This window comes from Salmo salar, chromosome ssa27 (genome assembly GCF_905237065.1).
Source record: "Salmo salar chromosome ssa27, Ssal_v3.1, whole genome shotgun sequence".
NCBI classification, from domain to species: Eukaryota; Metazoa; Chordata; class Actinopteri; order Salmoniformes; family Salmonidae; genus Salmo; species Salmo salar.
The window spans coordinates 29,972,501-29,987,198 of record NC_059468.1 but is presented as its reverse complement, the minus strand read 5'-3'; the positions used below and the strand labels follow the sequence as shown (position 1 = coordinate 29,987,198).

The window sequence follows — 14,698 nt, the reverse complement described above, 5'->3', positions numbered from 1 at the left end:
CACACACTGGATGCTCTGGTCGAGGAGTAGGGTTGATCCGAGTGTTCTGGCCTCACAACAGCTTGTGAGCGTGTCTTCTTCGTTGAGGTTTAACAGTGGTTGGCATCAATACATGTTGCATTACTGCCACCTACTAGACTGGAGTACAACTCCCTTATACTTTGCTTGAAAAAAAATAAAAAATAACCTACCATCTAACACAACGCTCACAAAAAATAACACCACCCTTTAAATCTATTTAGTCCTACCTCAGGCCAACAACCTGAAATAATGGAACTACCACTTAACACTCTTCTGATGTCTCGCACACTCATACCTCTGCAGCTGCCACCACAACCTCTGTACTGGTACAGATCTACTACTCACACCACTCCTCTCAGAATCCCTACCCCTTGACCCATCTTCCTCTACTTTCTTCACTGCCTCAGCGTATGACAACTTCTGCACTACTGTAACCCTGAAACGTCAACCTGGCTCTCTTGCATGGGACATTTCTGATCCCCAGCCACATGGGCACCCCTACAATTAACACATACCACTACTTTCCTCAATGTTACACATTCCTTTGTCTCATGCCCTTTGCACACTTCTCACACATAGGAACCTCCCTCCTACACACTGCTGCCACATGCCCATAAGCTTGACACCTGTAACAATGTGATGTATTTGGCACAAAAGCTTGTACAGGATATATCCTAAAATCAATTTGTCGGGCAACGACTCAACATCAAAACTCAAAAGAACAGACAATGACTTCTGTTTCACCACTCACGCCACACAATCTGTGTTGCATCAAACACCGGGAATCTTCCCCTTCAGTTAGTCAACTTTTACATTTACTGCTACCCCAGTAATCACTCCTTTCACATTTCTTGACCCCATTCGTTTAACGCAGAGCACCTTCTCCCTCTGACCAGCAGAAACACAAATTATCACAAGACCACTTCTGGTTACCCTCACCAATGATTCCACAGCACCCAACTCTGTTTTCACCCACCCTGAAACCACAAATGGATCAGCCAAAAGGCAAGGGTCCAGTTTTTCCAAAAGCTTCACTCCTGTCACAGACTCATCTTTATCCTGACCCTCGGTGCAAGCCTCGGGCTCCGAGAACTTCACCACACCTACCACCTCTGATACTTCAACCTCATTCGCTTCCATTTCTCCTTCTGTCTTCAGCTCACTCTGTTTTACACTTTCTACCATTCTTCTTTAAAAAACCATATCCTTTTTTTCTGCCATTTTTAACCGACTCAAGCTCAAGCTCACCCTCTTCCTCCCCCTCTCTCTCTTAGACCTCCTCAGCCTATTTTTCCCTCCTCTGTATTCCAAGTATATGTCGCCTTATGATAATACTGCACTTCTCCTGCCACACATCTTGTTCTTGCCTTCTCAAGGGATGCCGTTTAAAAGTCTGTCACAATCTCCGTACAGTCAGCACGAACCCCGCGGGATGTAGCGCTCAACAGTGCATCCCACTTATCGATTCATAAAATAAAGCGTACGGCTCCTTTAAAAGCTTTGGAACGGTTGTCACTAGTTACCCAAGCTACAAAGTCATAAACCCCGCCTACTTCTACAATATATCTAATTAAAAAGTTATTTTAATCGTGAATTTAACCACACTGCAAACCTAATGCCTAACCTTAAATTAAGACCAAAAAGCTCTTCTTTTTTTTGTTCCATTAATTGTTACGATATAGTACATTTTGACTTCGGAAACCTTACAGCAGCGTATAGTTGCGTCTCCAGGACGACAAACAATTACAAAACGAGCCGATATGCTTGTTTGTATCCAGCAATCAACACCTGTCGCCGATATCCTTGAACCGGACTGTTTCAGAACTTTCAAAAAAGACCATCGGTAATTTTCGGGAGGGAGATATTTGTTAAGGAATGTATCGGTGGGCAACGACAGTGATTGATCAATAACCATTCAACATTAGCTCAGAAGTTCAAAGAAGCTAGTTAGCTTGCTGCTGCAAGCAGAACTGGCTGACAAACAACAACACATGAATCGTGATTTTGTATTTAGCTAACTGTTTATATCCAACTCCTTCAAACGAAAGTTGTTACATTTTTTTAGTGTAGTCATATGGAGATTGCAGCTGCAAAGGAAGTTGATACATTGTTGCCTTGATCATGAACGTTCTGAAAACAGTTGATTCAAGTGTTTCCTTGCAGAATTTCGACTTGTGGCTGACCGTTACATTGTAATTACCAAAAAGGAATGAAAAACATTGCATAAGAGTTAACTATCTAAACAAATAATTAGGATGAACGTCACGGAAGTGGAGGATCATATTTCCATGAAATATGAAATAAAGAAAAGACTTGGCAAGGGGGTAAGTAATTTTGTCTGTCCCCAGTTTTTATAGTTCTGGGGAAAAAATGTATTTGTTGTAAAAAAAATCTGACAATAGTAATGTGAAAGTCAAACTCATGAATGACAAGCTGTATCACATCCGGCGGTAATTAAGTCCCATAGGGTGGCGCACAATTGGCCCAGCGACGTCCAGGTTTGGGGTAGGCCGTCATTGTAAATAAGAATTTGTTCTTAATGACTTGCCAAGTTAATTAAAGGTAAATTATTAAAAAAATATATAAATTGCACACTCACTGCTGTCAAGCAAATAAATACAAAGAACAAGTGGTTGTGTGTCATGGTATGGATTTGATTGACGTGATTAGTACTAACTAAAGAAATAGTAACAAAAGTCGCTTTTGAAATCCATTTTGTTTTATAGAAATAGTCATTGAATTACACACATTGCTACTTTTCACGTTTACCTCCCAAGTCATTCCTTTAAGAACAATTCTTAAAATTCCCCAAACTTTGTCTCTGTGAATACTGATGTCATAAACTGGAGGATTATACATTTTTTCAGAACAAGACATTTTTTTCAGCCAGATCAGCAGACTTTGATACTAGGGAAATAGAAAAATCCCTGACTTCTGAGTCCAAAGCTTTTGTTTTGGTTTTTCCCCAGACATAGGATAATGGAAGACCTGTTTTCTTTCTCTTGACAAAACAATAAGAGAGTTTCACCATGTGCTAGATCGAGCCTCCCTGATGCTTATTATATCTCTGAACTGTATAGTGCCAGGTGGCAAACTGTTGAGTCATGTAGATGCGTCACACAATACTACCTAGAACCTTCCCTTGAGGGGAGGCCATGGGTCCTATTACACAGGTGTTCATTTTTTTATTTCACCTTTATTTAACCAGGTAGGCTAGTTGAGAACGAGTTCTCATTTATAACTGCGACCTGGCCAAGATAAAGCAAAGCAGTTTGACACATACAACAACACAGTTACACATGGAAAAAACAAACATACAGTCAATAATACAGTAATGAATCCGACATCGGTGTGCTGCTCACATTATGTCTTCCTCTACTGTCCCTGCTCCCATACCATGCTCGAACCAGTGATCGTATTCTCGCGAACACACGTGACCCTCCTCCTTGACAATGTACCAACTGTTTGAGCTATACAAAAGGCACCAATTGGATAGCTCCATCGGCAACATTTCAAGCTAGCTGTGGAGTGAGCTTTCGGCACGTTTACTACAATTCAGTTTTACCCAAGGGGGGGACCGATGTGCTGTTGTTGGGCACTATTCCTAGGTTACGATACCAAGAGTACCAAGAACATAACCTTCCCCCAAAGGTCTTCCTTGAATAACCTTATTTCCCCAGTTTTCAGTCTGTCTGACAGTATTAAAGTTAGCCTTGCTATGCTCGCTAAGCCAGCAAGTCTCTGACGCCAGAGGGACCAGTGTCTAGTGTTCCCTGATTATGTCTTCTCTTCTTCTCACCCATTGATGTCATAACCAGTCCCTCTCCTCGGTGTGCTGCTGACTCTAAAAGTGCTTAGTAATCGCTCCCTAGAACGTTTTCTTTCCTTACTCTCCACTCTACTTCCCTGTGTTTCCAATATTGTGCTTTGACTTTATCTTAGGGCTCAACTATAGTCCTGTGGCTGTTTTGTTTTACCTTTTAATCCTGATAATGATTCACTATCAGTTTTGTATCTCTTTATCCACTCTGTGTCCAGGCATATGGGATTGTATGGAAGGCTGTGGACAGACAGACAGGAGAAGTTGTGGCTGTAAAGAAAATATTTGATGCCTTCAGGAATAGGACTGATGCCCAGGTTTGTGATACATGATGATATTGGTCATTGACATTGGCTGCTAGTTTTGTCTGCCACTAAGTAGATGTAGCTACAGAGGTATGATCTCTTAATGTTGTGACAGTTTGAGGAGCGTAACAAAAAAGTCCCTGTTCAACAACCTTAACTTTATCTAATTATAATTTTATGGGCTTACTGTAAGGGCCAGGGGTTCTCAAACAACTTGTTTCATTTAGTCCGTTAATGATTAAATACATTGTCAATTAAAATGACTTTGGCCTTTCCTACATCTTCCCAATGTTATTTTTTCTCCACAGAGGACATTCAGAGAAATAATGTTTCTTCAGGTAAGAATGAATATCTATTTCAGTTAGCAACAATTGGAAAATTGAAGTGAGTGGTTCAATTGTTTGAAATGGAGCACAACCGCAGCCAGCTAGTGTATATAGCCTGAGTGGAATGGTCATGTTGCTGTGTACACTGGGACCGTGTTTGCATACCGTAATGTAAACACCAGATGGCTCCTGCTTGTCAGGAAGACTCCTTGATGCTGATTAGACCCTGCCAAGTGCTGAACTGTTGTATCTAAAATTGTGTATAACATAATCTGGGCAACCTAGAACCGAAAATCTCACATAAACGTAGCCTGTCCACCAGAGAGGTTACACATAACAAAATGGACATGAACATTTTTATGGCATGGTTTTGAAATGAATGCATAAAATAATTCCATATGATAAAGACTCGTAGTCTAGACAGAAACAGTTTTGTTTAGTTTATTCTGTAGTTGAACAGAAGCCTTCGTCCAGGTTCACAGATACACCTGTACCATTTTAAAGAGACTACTAACAGTATTGTGGACAGTTTGCAGTGTGATTTGGTGCTTAGTTAATCATCCATAGGGTGGCCATATATTCTGACCTATTGAAAGTGAACAGAAAACTGGTCACACAGGGAAAAGAAAACAGTGTGGTCAGTTTTTGTTCCCATCCTCTGCGGCCAGGAAAAACAGAGCCCAAGTCTGTAAACTGTGTGTCAGTGTCCATAATCAGCTATTGCCATCTCCCACAGAAACACTGGCACCATAGTGGAGAGGGTTTACATAACAACGCATCTAAACGTTAAGAACAGTCTAGGTGGTGTTGGTTATGTCACTATCCCTAAGAAGATTTGCAGTCTTAACATTGATTTCACTCAATTACGGTGGTCTTTGAGGAGTATGTGTGTGCGTGTGTTATCTAAACTGTTATGTATTTCTCCCTGCAGGAGTTTGGAGATCATGCCAACATCGTCAAACTGCTGAATGTCATCAGAGCTCAAAATGACAAAGATATTTACCTGGTCTTTGAATACATGGGTGAGGACTCTTATGTGGATTATCTGTTTACATCCATTTTGAATATTCATTTGATTTCACTTGAGGAGTGTGGTGATATGTGAGATGGTATCATATAAAATGCCTATTTGGTAATAACAGATATGTAGTACCAGTCAAATGTTTGGACACCTACTGTACTCATTCCAGGGTTTTTCTTTATTTGTACTATTTTCTACATTCTAGATAATAGTGAAGACATTAAAACTATGAAATAACACAAATGGAATCATGTAGTAACCAAAAAAGTGTTAATCAAATCAAAATATATTTGAGGTTATTCAAAGTAGCCACCCTTTCCCTTGATGACAGCTTTGCACACTCTTGGCATTCTCTCAACCAGCTTCAGGACATAGTCACCGGGAATGCATTTCAATTAACAGGTGTGCCTTGTTAATTTGTGGAATTTCTTTCCTTCTTAATGCGTTTCAGCCAATCAGTTGTGTTGTGACAAGGTAGGGGTGGTATACAGAAGATAGCCCTGTTTGGTAAAAGACCAAGTCCATATTATGGCAAGAACAGCTCAATAAGCAAAGAGAAACAACAGTCCATCATTACTTGTAAGTTATTTTAATTGTTTTTAAATGTAACCTTTATTTGACTAGGCAAGTCAGTTAAGAATAAATTCTTATTTACATTGTCGGCCTACCAGGGCCGATATCAAGGGCAGAGGACAGATTTGTACCTTGTCAGCTTGGGGATTTGATCCAGCAACCTTTCGGTTACAGGCCCAACGCTTTAACCACAAGGCTACCTGCCGCCCCTTTAAGACATGAAGATCAGTCAATCTGGAAAATTTCAAGAACTTTGAAAGTTTCTTCAAGTGCAGTCACAAAAACCATCAGCACTATGATGAAACTGGCTCTCATGAGGACCAACACAGGAAAAGAAGACTCAGAGTTACCTCTGCTGCAGAGGATAAGTTCATTAGAGTTAACTGCACCTCCGATTGCAGCCCAAATAAATGCTTCCCAGAGTTAAAGTAACAGACACATCTCAACATCAACTGTTCAGAGGAGACTGTGTGAATCAGGCCTAAAGGACACCAATAATAAGAAGAGACTTACTGGGGACAAGAAACACGAGCAATGGACATTAGACTGGTGTAAATCTGTCCTTTGATATTTTTGGTTCCAACCTCCATGTCTTTGTGAGACGCAGAGTAGGTGAACGGATGATCTCCGCATGTGTGGTTCGCACCGTGAGGCATGGAGGTGGTGTGATGGTGTGGGGGTGCTTTGCTAGTGACTGTCTGCGATTTATTTAGAATTCAAGGCACACTTAACCAGCATGGATACCACAGCATTCTGCAGCGATGTGCCATCCCATGTGGTTTGACTTAGTGGGAGTATCATTTGTTTTTCAACAGGACAATGACCCAACACACCTCCAGGCTGTGTAAGGGCTATTTGACCAAGAAGGAGAATTATGGAGTGCTGCATCAGATGACCTGGCCTCCGCAATCACCCGACCTCAACCCAATTGAGATGGTTTGGGATGAGTTGGACCGCAGAGTAAAGGAAAAGCACCCAACAAGTGCTCAGCATATGTGGAAACTCCTTCAAGAAAAGCATTCTTCATGAAGCTGGTTGAGAGAATGCCAAGAGTGTGCAAAGGGTAGCTACTTTGAATAATCTAAAATATATTTAGATTTGTTTAACACTTTTTTTTACTACATGATTCCATATGTGTTATTTGATAGTGTTGATGTCTTCACTATTATTCTACAATGTAGAAAATGTCAAAATAAAGAAAAACCCTTAAATGATTAGGTGTGTCCAAACTTTTGACTGGTACTGTACATGCAGGATGCTTGCATTGACAACTCTTGATCGTGTAAATCACCCTGATGCCTACAAAAATACATTTTCAAGGCTTTGCCACAGTATTTATTATTGGCCACCTACCCTGTGCTAAATTTGATTGGGTCGGCCATTTTAAAATGACAGCACAAAGAATGCAGGCAGGCAAGCTGCAAGGTTATTCAGCAGTTTAAACCGGGCACCAGAAGAAAGGGTGATGGGGGAGGGCTCCTCTCCTCTTGGCTGCCTACTATGCATGCTGAGTCCACACATTGGACTTCTCTCTGTTCCCTGCAGTCTAATCTCTTAGTGTGTGGACCCGCATCACTGCACCTGGTGCCCCTGGAATTCGCCCACCGCCGCACTTGCTAACATTTTGGGGTCACTGCAGGAGTGCGTAGATTGTTTTTGGGAAACGTGACATGTCTGATTTGTCATTCACTTGACTGTTAAATTCATCTTGTGTTTGTGGTTCATTGTGTGTTTGTGGAAAGGTGTTTTCAAAGTGTCATTATTCTAAGTGTGGTATGAATTAGTGTTCAATTCTGGATGATTTAATTTGGTTACGATTCCTGTTGGTTATTAGTGTTTTTACCACCTGTGTGTTGCAGACACCGACCTGCATGCGGTGATAAAGAAAGGCAACCTGCTGAAAGACATCCATAAACGCTATGTCATGCATCAACTCCTTAAGGCCACCAAATACCTGCACTCAGGCAATGTCATCCACAGAGACCAGAAGGTACAGTACAATGGTTAAATTGTCAATGTACTAAGAACTGTGTATATTGAGATTATGACATTACTGCTATTGCAGATGTGCTGGTGCCACCAGTATGGGTGACGCTATCCAATTCTTCTTTTGTTTATCTGGAGAATAACTATTTTGATGACATGATTGAATTGACTTTTCTCTTCCCATAGCCTTCCAATATTCTACTTGACGCGGATTGCTTTGTGAAACTTTGTGACTTCGGTTTAGCGAGGTCTCTCTGCCAGATCCAGGAGGATGCTGGGAACCCGGCGCTGACCGAGTATGTGGCGACGCGGTGGTACAGAGCTCCTGAGATCCTGCTGGGCTCCACAAGGTACACACGCACTCAGATTACATGGAGCAGTGCACTGAATGGCCTACTTTTCCCAAGTAGCTGAGCCATTCCTTTTAGGCTTGAATATATATATATATATATATATATACACTACTGTTCAAAAGTTTGGGGTCACTTAGAAATGTCCTTGTTTTGAAAGAAAAGCTATTATTTTGTCCATTAAAATAACATCAAATTGATCAGAAATACAGTGTAGACATTGTAAATGACTATTGTAGCTGGAAACGGCAGATTTGTTTTTAATGGAATATCTACATAGGCGTACAGACATCCCTTATCAGCAACCATCACTCCTGTGTTCCAATGGCACGTTGTATTAGCTAATCCAAGTTTATCATTTTAAAAGGCTAATTGATCATTAGAAAACCCTTTTGCAATTGTGTTAGCACAGCTGAAAACTGTTGTGTGGATTAAAGAAGCAATAAAACTGTCCTTCTTTAGACTAGTTGAGTATCTGGAGCATCAGGATTTGTGGGTTCGATTACAGGCTCAAAATGGCCAGAAACAAAGAAATTTCTTCTGAATCTCGTCAGTCTATTCTTGTTCGCAGAAATGAAGGCTATTCCATGAGAGAATTTGCCAAGAAACTGAAGATCTCGTACAACACTGTCAACTGTTCTCTTCGCAGAACAGCGCAAATTGGCTCTGACCAGAATAGAAAGAGTGGGAGGCCCCGATGCACAACTGAGCAAGAGGACAAGTACATTAGAATGTCTAGTTTGAGAAACAGACGCCTCACAAGTCCTCAACTGGCAGCTTCATTAAATAGTACCCGCAAAACACCAGTCTCAACGTCAACAGTGAAGAGGCGACTCTGGGATGCTGGCCTTCAAGGCAGAGTTCCTCTGTCCAGTGTCTGTGTTCTTTTGCCCTTTTTATTTTTATTGGCCAGTCTGAGATATGGCTTTTTCTTTGCAACTCTGCCTAGAAGGCCAGCATCCCAGAGTCGCCTCTTCACTGTTGACGTTGAGACTGGTGTTTTGCGGGATGCGGCCATTTTTGTTTTGTATGGATGTGTGCATTTCACCTTATAAAAAAATATATATATATATATTGTGGCAAAGAAGGGGGTCGAGTGATAAATGGCAGATATGTGAGGGCAGAACTAATAAACGGGCTCTGCCCGATCACTAAAATGGCCACCCTGATCAGAACTACAGATCACAAAATGGCAATTCCCAGAAGCAAGGGGAACCCTCAGAAGGTGGAGCCGACCCACAGATAAAAGGTCAAGAAAAACCAGGAAGAGAGAGAGCGAGGGCGGGAAGGATCTATGAACCATAGAGAAAGAGACAATCTACATTGGCTGGATTTACCGTGTACGAGCTGGACTGTTTTGGACTTACCTGTTGGCGTTTAGACCTGGACCTACCGAGAACCAGATTTGTGTACCGAACCCTGCTATCCTTGACCTTACCTGCGGCCTGGGTGGACCAGGACAGCGAAACAAACACACAGGTACTGTCATGTTCGAAATAACTTTCATTCTGGGCTGACTTTGGTGACAGTTTCCCACTTAATTTGTGACAAACGCTCCTAACTTTGAAGAGGTTTGCCACACGTGGTGGAGAATGTGGGCAGTAGATTAACCATACCGCTGGTTAGGTAGGAAAGAAAAAAAAAAGAAAAAAAAGTTTAGTTAGCACTCCAAAGGGGAGTCAGGGTTTTTTTTTTTTTTGTGGCTTTGTTTGGTTAGGACATTTTTTTTCAGGAAAATGAGTATGGAGGGAGCCATACAGGCCCTGTTACAAGCGGCGGCCGCCCAACAAGAGGCAACTAGAGCTCAACAAATAGCTCATCAGGATGCAATGCGAATGTATCAGGACACGTTACAGGTCCAGCACTGCACCAACCAGCTGCTCAGAGAAGACCAAGAGAGAAACACCCGGGAGTTAAGAGAAGGCCTAAAGGTGCTAGCGGACCAAATTGGGGCTCAGTTACCAGCTGTAAATACCCAAAGGTGGGCCAATCATTTTCTTCAAAAAATGACAGCGCAGGATGATGTGGAAGCATATCTTACCACCTTCGAAAGGACGGCAGAGAGGGAGAAGTGGCCGAAAGAAGAATGGGCAGGGCTTCTGGCACCATACCTGGCAGGGGACGCTCAAAAAGCATATTTCGACCTGGAGTTGAAGGATGCACAGGATTACGATAAACTAAAGGGAGAGATTCTGACTAGACTGGGAGTGACCGATACCGTGAGGGCACACCGCTTCCACCAGTGGTCCTACAGACCGGGACAACCCCCCCGAACACAGATGTTCGACTTGATTCACCTGGCACGGAAATGGTTGCGACCGGAGACCCGCTCGTCCGCCGTGGTCGTCGAGACCATCGTACTCAACCAGTTTCAGCGAGGTCTACCCCAAGAAGTGCGACGATGGGTTGGCCAGAACGATGTACTTTCCGCCGACCATCTTGTGGGCCTGGTTGAACGGTATTGTACGGCAGGAACAGCTGAGCAGGAGCAGGAGGAAAGATTCCCATTCCCCAGGCCTGGGCGAACCAGCGGACAGGGTAAGACTGTCCCAACAGGTGGAGGGGGAGGAGAGCAGCGTGGGGCCATGACGAAAGAATCAGAATCGGGCCGAGACACTAAGGGAAAAAACGGAAACTGGGACTGGGGGTTGAGGAGGTCTCCCCCCCCGAAACCCTATTATCTGTTACAATTGTAATCGACCGGGACACATTGCAGCCTACTGCCCTATTAAAGAAGAGCCAATGCAATGTAACCTCGGTGGAAAAAATGAGATATGGTATGCATGTCCCGTGGTAAGCACTGTACTTGAAAGATCAAGAAACAAACATATGTGCAAGGTGAAGGTTGAAGGGAAAGAGGTTGAAGCACTACTGTATTCCGGCAGTATGCTAACCCTGGTCGTTGCAAACCTAGTGCCGATGCATAAACTGGATACAAGTCAGGATATCAGTGTTACGTGCATTCATGGGGATACCCGTCTGTACCCCACAGCCTTAGTGAGCATACAAACAGAGGACGGTCTGCTGGATTATGAGGTCGGCGTGGTCCCAAAGATGCCATATGATTTAATATTGGGTAGATACTTTGCGAAGTTAGGCCAAAAGAATGGCATATTTGAGAAGCCAACAACCCTGACCAAACAGGAAGAAGCATGGGGCCTTCAACCAAGGCCAAGAAAAGAGGTCTCCCAGGGGCCAACCTCACAGGTACTAGTAGGGGAGGATGAGGATGAAGTGGAAAACCTTGTTGATAATGAACAGCCCAGTACTAGTGGGGCTGGGGTCGATCTGAATCCAGAGGATGACTATCTAGAACCAGCAGATCTGGCAGGGTCCATGACTAATTTCGTGACGGCCCAACACCAGGATCCAACCCTGCAGCAAGCCAGAGCAGACGTGCAGGTCGTAGATGGTACTCCCATAAATGATAGGATGATGCCTAATAGTTTTCCCCACTTCATCATGAAAAATGGTTTGGTGTACAGAGTCTCAAAAATAGGGGTTGATGTGGTGGAACAGTTGTTGGTCCCCACCCGGTACAGGAAGACAGTACTGGATCTAGCTCATGGGCACATTCTGGGTGGACACCTTGGTATCGATAAAACCCGAGACCGGATTGTAAGGAGGTTTTACTGGCCAGGAATTCAGGCTGAAGTGGCTCGGCATTGTGGAGAGTGCCCGGAGTGCCAGGTAACAGCTCCCCGACCAGCATTTAGAAGCCCGTTAGTGCCACTCCCCATAATCGAAACGCCATTTGAGAGGATAGCGATGGACATAGTGGGCCCACTACCCAAATCTGCAAGAGGGCACCAATACATTCTGGTCATTCTAGATTATGCCACTCGCTACCCAGAAGCCATTCCCCTTCGGACAATGGCTTCCAAAAATATCGCCAAGGAACTAGTGCTATTGTTCACCAGGGTCGGGGTCCCAAAGGAGATCCTTACTGACCAGGGGACCCCCTTTATGTCCCGCCTTATGGCGGACCTTTGTAAATTGTGGCAGGTGAAACAGTTGAGGACATCGGTTTACCATCCACAGACGGACGGGCTGGTTGAGAGATTCAACCGGACCCTGAAGTCAATGCTCAGGAAGGTAATCGACAAGGATGGGAAAAACTGGGATTGCATGTTGCCATATCTGATGTTTGCCATTAGAGGTTCCTCAAGCCTCGCTGGGGTTTTCTCCCTTCGAGCTGGTATATGGGAGGCACCCCCGGGGAATCTTAGACATCGCCCGGGAAACCTGGGAACAGCAATCCACCCCGTATACTAGTGTCATAGAGCACGTCACAGCAATGCAAAACAGGATAGCCACAGTCATGCCCATCGTCAGAGAGCACATGAGACAAGCACAAGAGCACCAGCGGCACACTTATAACCGGCAGGCTACCATGAGGGAATTTCAACAGGGAGATAAGGTGTTAGTGCTGATCCCCACGGTAGAGTGCAAACTACTAGCCACATGGAAAGGACCATATGAAGTACTGGAGAGAATAGGAGAAGTTAATTATCGGATCCGACAGCCAGGTCGACGGCCCCAGGAACAGATATATCACATAAACCTGTTAAAAGCATGGAGAGAGAGAGAAACACTAATGGTCACGTACCCCACACACACTCAGGAGACAGCCGAAGTAAATATTTCACCTACTTTGTCCCCAGCACAAGTACAGGAAGTAAAGACCCTGATCCAGAAAAACAGAGATGTGTTTTCAGAGGTACCCGGCCGAACTGAGGTTACAGCTCATGATATCGTTTCCCTACCAGGGAGAAAAGTGAGCATGAGGCCATATCGGGTACCCGAGGCTAGACAGGCAGCGATTAGAGCAGAGACAGAGAAAATGTTGACAGCTGGAGTGATCGAAGAGTCACATAGTGAGTGGTCTAGCCCAATTGTGATGGTCTCCAAGCCCGATGGGTCTTTGCGGTTCTGTAACGACTTTCGGAAGGTAAATGAAATCTCCAAGTTTGATGCCTACCCCATCCCCAGAGTAGACGAACTACTGGAGAAAATTGGTGAAGCTCGGTACATTACGACCCTGGACCTGACAAAAGGGTACTGGCAAATTCCTCTGACCCCCAGGGCCAAAGAAAAGACAGCCTTTGCAACCCCTGACGGTTTGTTTCAATACACCGTCATGCCATTCGGCCTACACGGGGCCCCAGCCTCCTTTCAACGGCTCATGGACAAGGTCCTAAAACCGCACCAAGCATACGCCGCAGCTTATTTAGATGACGTGGGGATCTACAGCCCAGATTGGGAATCCCATTTACCCCGGGTACAGGCAGTGTTAGACGCCCTTAGAAAGGCAGGGCTCACAGCGAACCCTGCCAAGTGTTATGTGGGGTTAGAGGAAACCGAGTATCTGGGATACACAGTGGGAAGAGGATTAATCAAACCCCAACGTAAGAAGGTGGAGGCAATTAGAGAATGGCCGAAACCAGTAAATAAGAAGCATGTTCGAGCCTTCCTAGGGCTGACCGGGTACTACCGGAAGTTCATCCCAAGTTATGCCACAGTGGCCGCCCCACTCACCGACATGACTAGAGCCAGAGGGCCAAACATGGTCAAGTGGGATGAAAGGGCCACCAAAGCATTTAGGACATTACAGGAGGCCCTCTGCTGTAATCCAGTGCTGGTGGTACCAGACTTTGAGAGAGAGTTTGTGGTTCAGACGGATGCTTCAGAGGTCGGCTTGGGAGCAGTGCTGTCCCAAGAGGTAGAAGGGGTGGAACACCCCATCCTGTTTTTAAGCAGGAAGCTGGAACCACGGGAAACCAACTACTCAGTTGTTGAGAAAGAGGCGCTGGCAGTAAAGTGGGCTCTGGAAAGCCTGAAATACTACCTGCTGGGGCGCCACTTCACCCTCATCAGTGACCATGCACCACTCACCTGGATGCATAGGGCTAAAGAGAAGAACGCTCGGGTGATGCGGTGGTTTTTGAGTCTCCAACCGTTTCACTTTGACTTGAAACACAGAGCAGGAAAGGAAATGGGAAATGTGGATGGGTTATCCCGCATGCACGCATATTTTGCTGCGGTAGCCTGACCTAGGGGGTCGGATCTAGGGGGGAGATGTGTGGCAAAGAAGGGGGTCGAGTGATAAATGGCAGATATGTGAGGGCAGAACTAATAAACGGGCTCTGCCCGATCACTAAAATGGCCACCCCGATCAGAACTACAGATCACAAAATGGCCGACTGCCAAAACTACAATTCCCAGAAGCAAGGGGAACCCTCAGAAGGTGGAGCCGACCCACAGATAAAAGGTCAAGAAAAACCAGGAAGAGAGAG

The 14,698-nt window shown here is 44.4% G+C and overlaps 1 protein-coding gene across 3 annotated transcripts in view; it reads left to right on the top strand.

Moving 5' to 3' along the window:
• The first annotated feature begins 43 nt into the window (after positions 1-43).
• LOC106588901 (mitogen-activated protein kinase 15) overlaps positions 44-14,698 on the top strand; it is a 19,867-nt gene continuing 5,212 nt past the window's right edge. For 2 of the 3 annotated variants that reach the window (XM_014178445.2, XM_014178441.2), the window contains exons 1-7: positions 44-1,864; positions 2,276-2,345; positions 4,060-4,158; positions 4,455-4,484; positions 5,404-5,494; positions 7,926-8,056; positions 8,239-8,402. In XM_014178445.2, coding sequence (XP_014033920.1) covers positions 1,782-1,864; positions 2,276-2,345; positions 4,060-4,158; positions 4,455-4,484; positions 5,404-5,494; positions 7,926-8,056; positions 8,239-8,402 — 668 coding nt within the window. In that variant the 5' untranslated portion in view covers positions 44-1,781. Of the gene's footprint in view, positions 1,865-2,184; positions 2,346-4,059; positions 4,159-4,454; positions 4,485-5,403; positions 5,495-7,925; positions 8,057-8,238; positions 8,403-14,698 lie in introns of all 3 variants that reach the window. The other variant, XM_014178443.2, reaches the window with a different exon arrangement.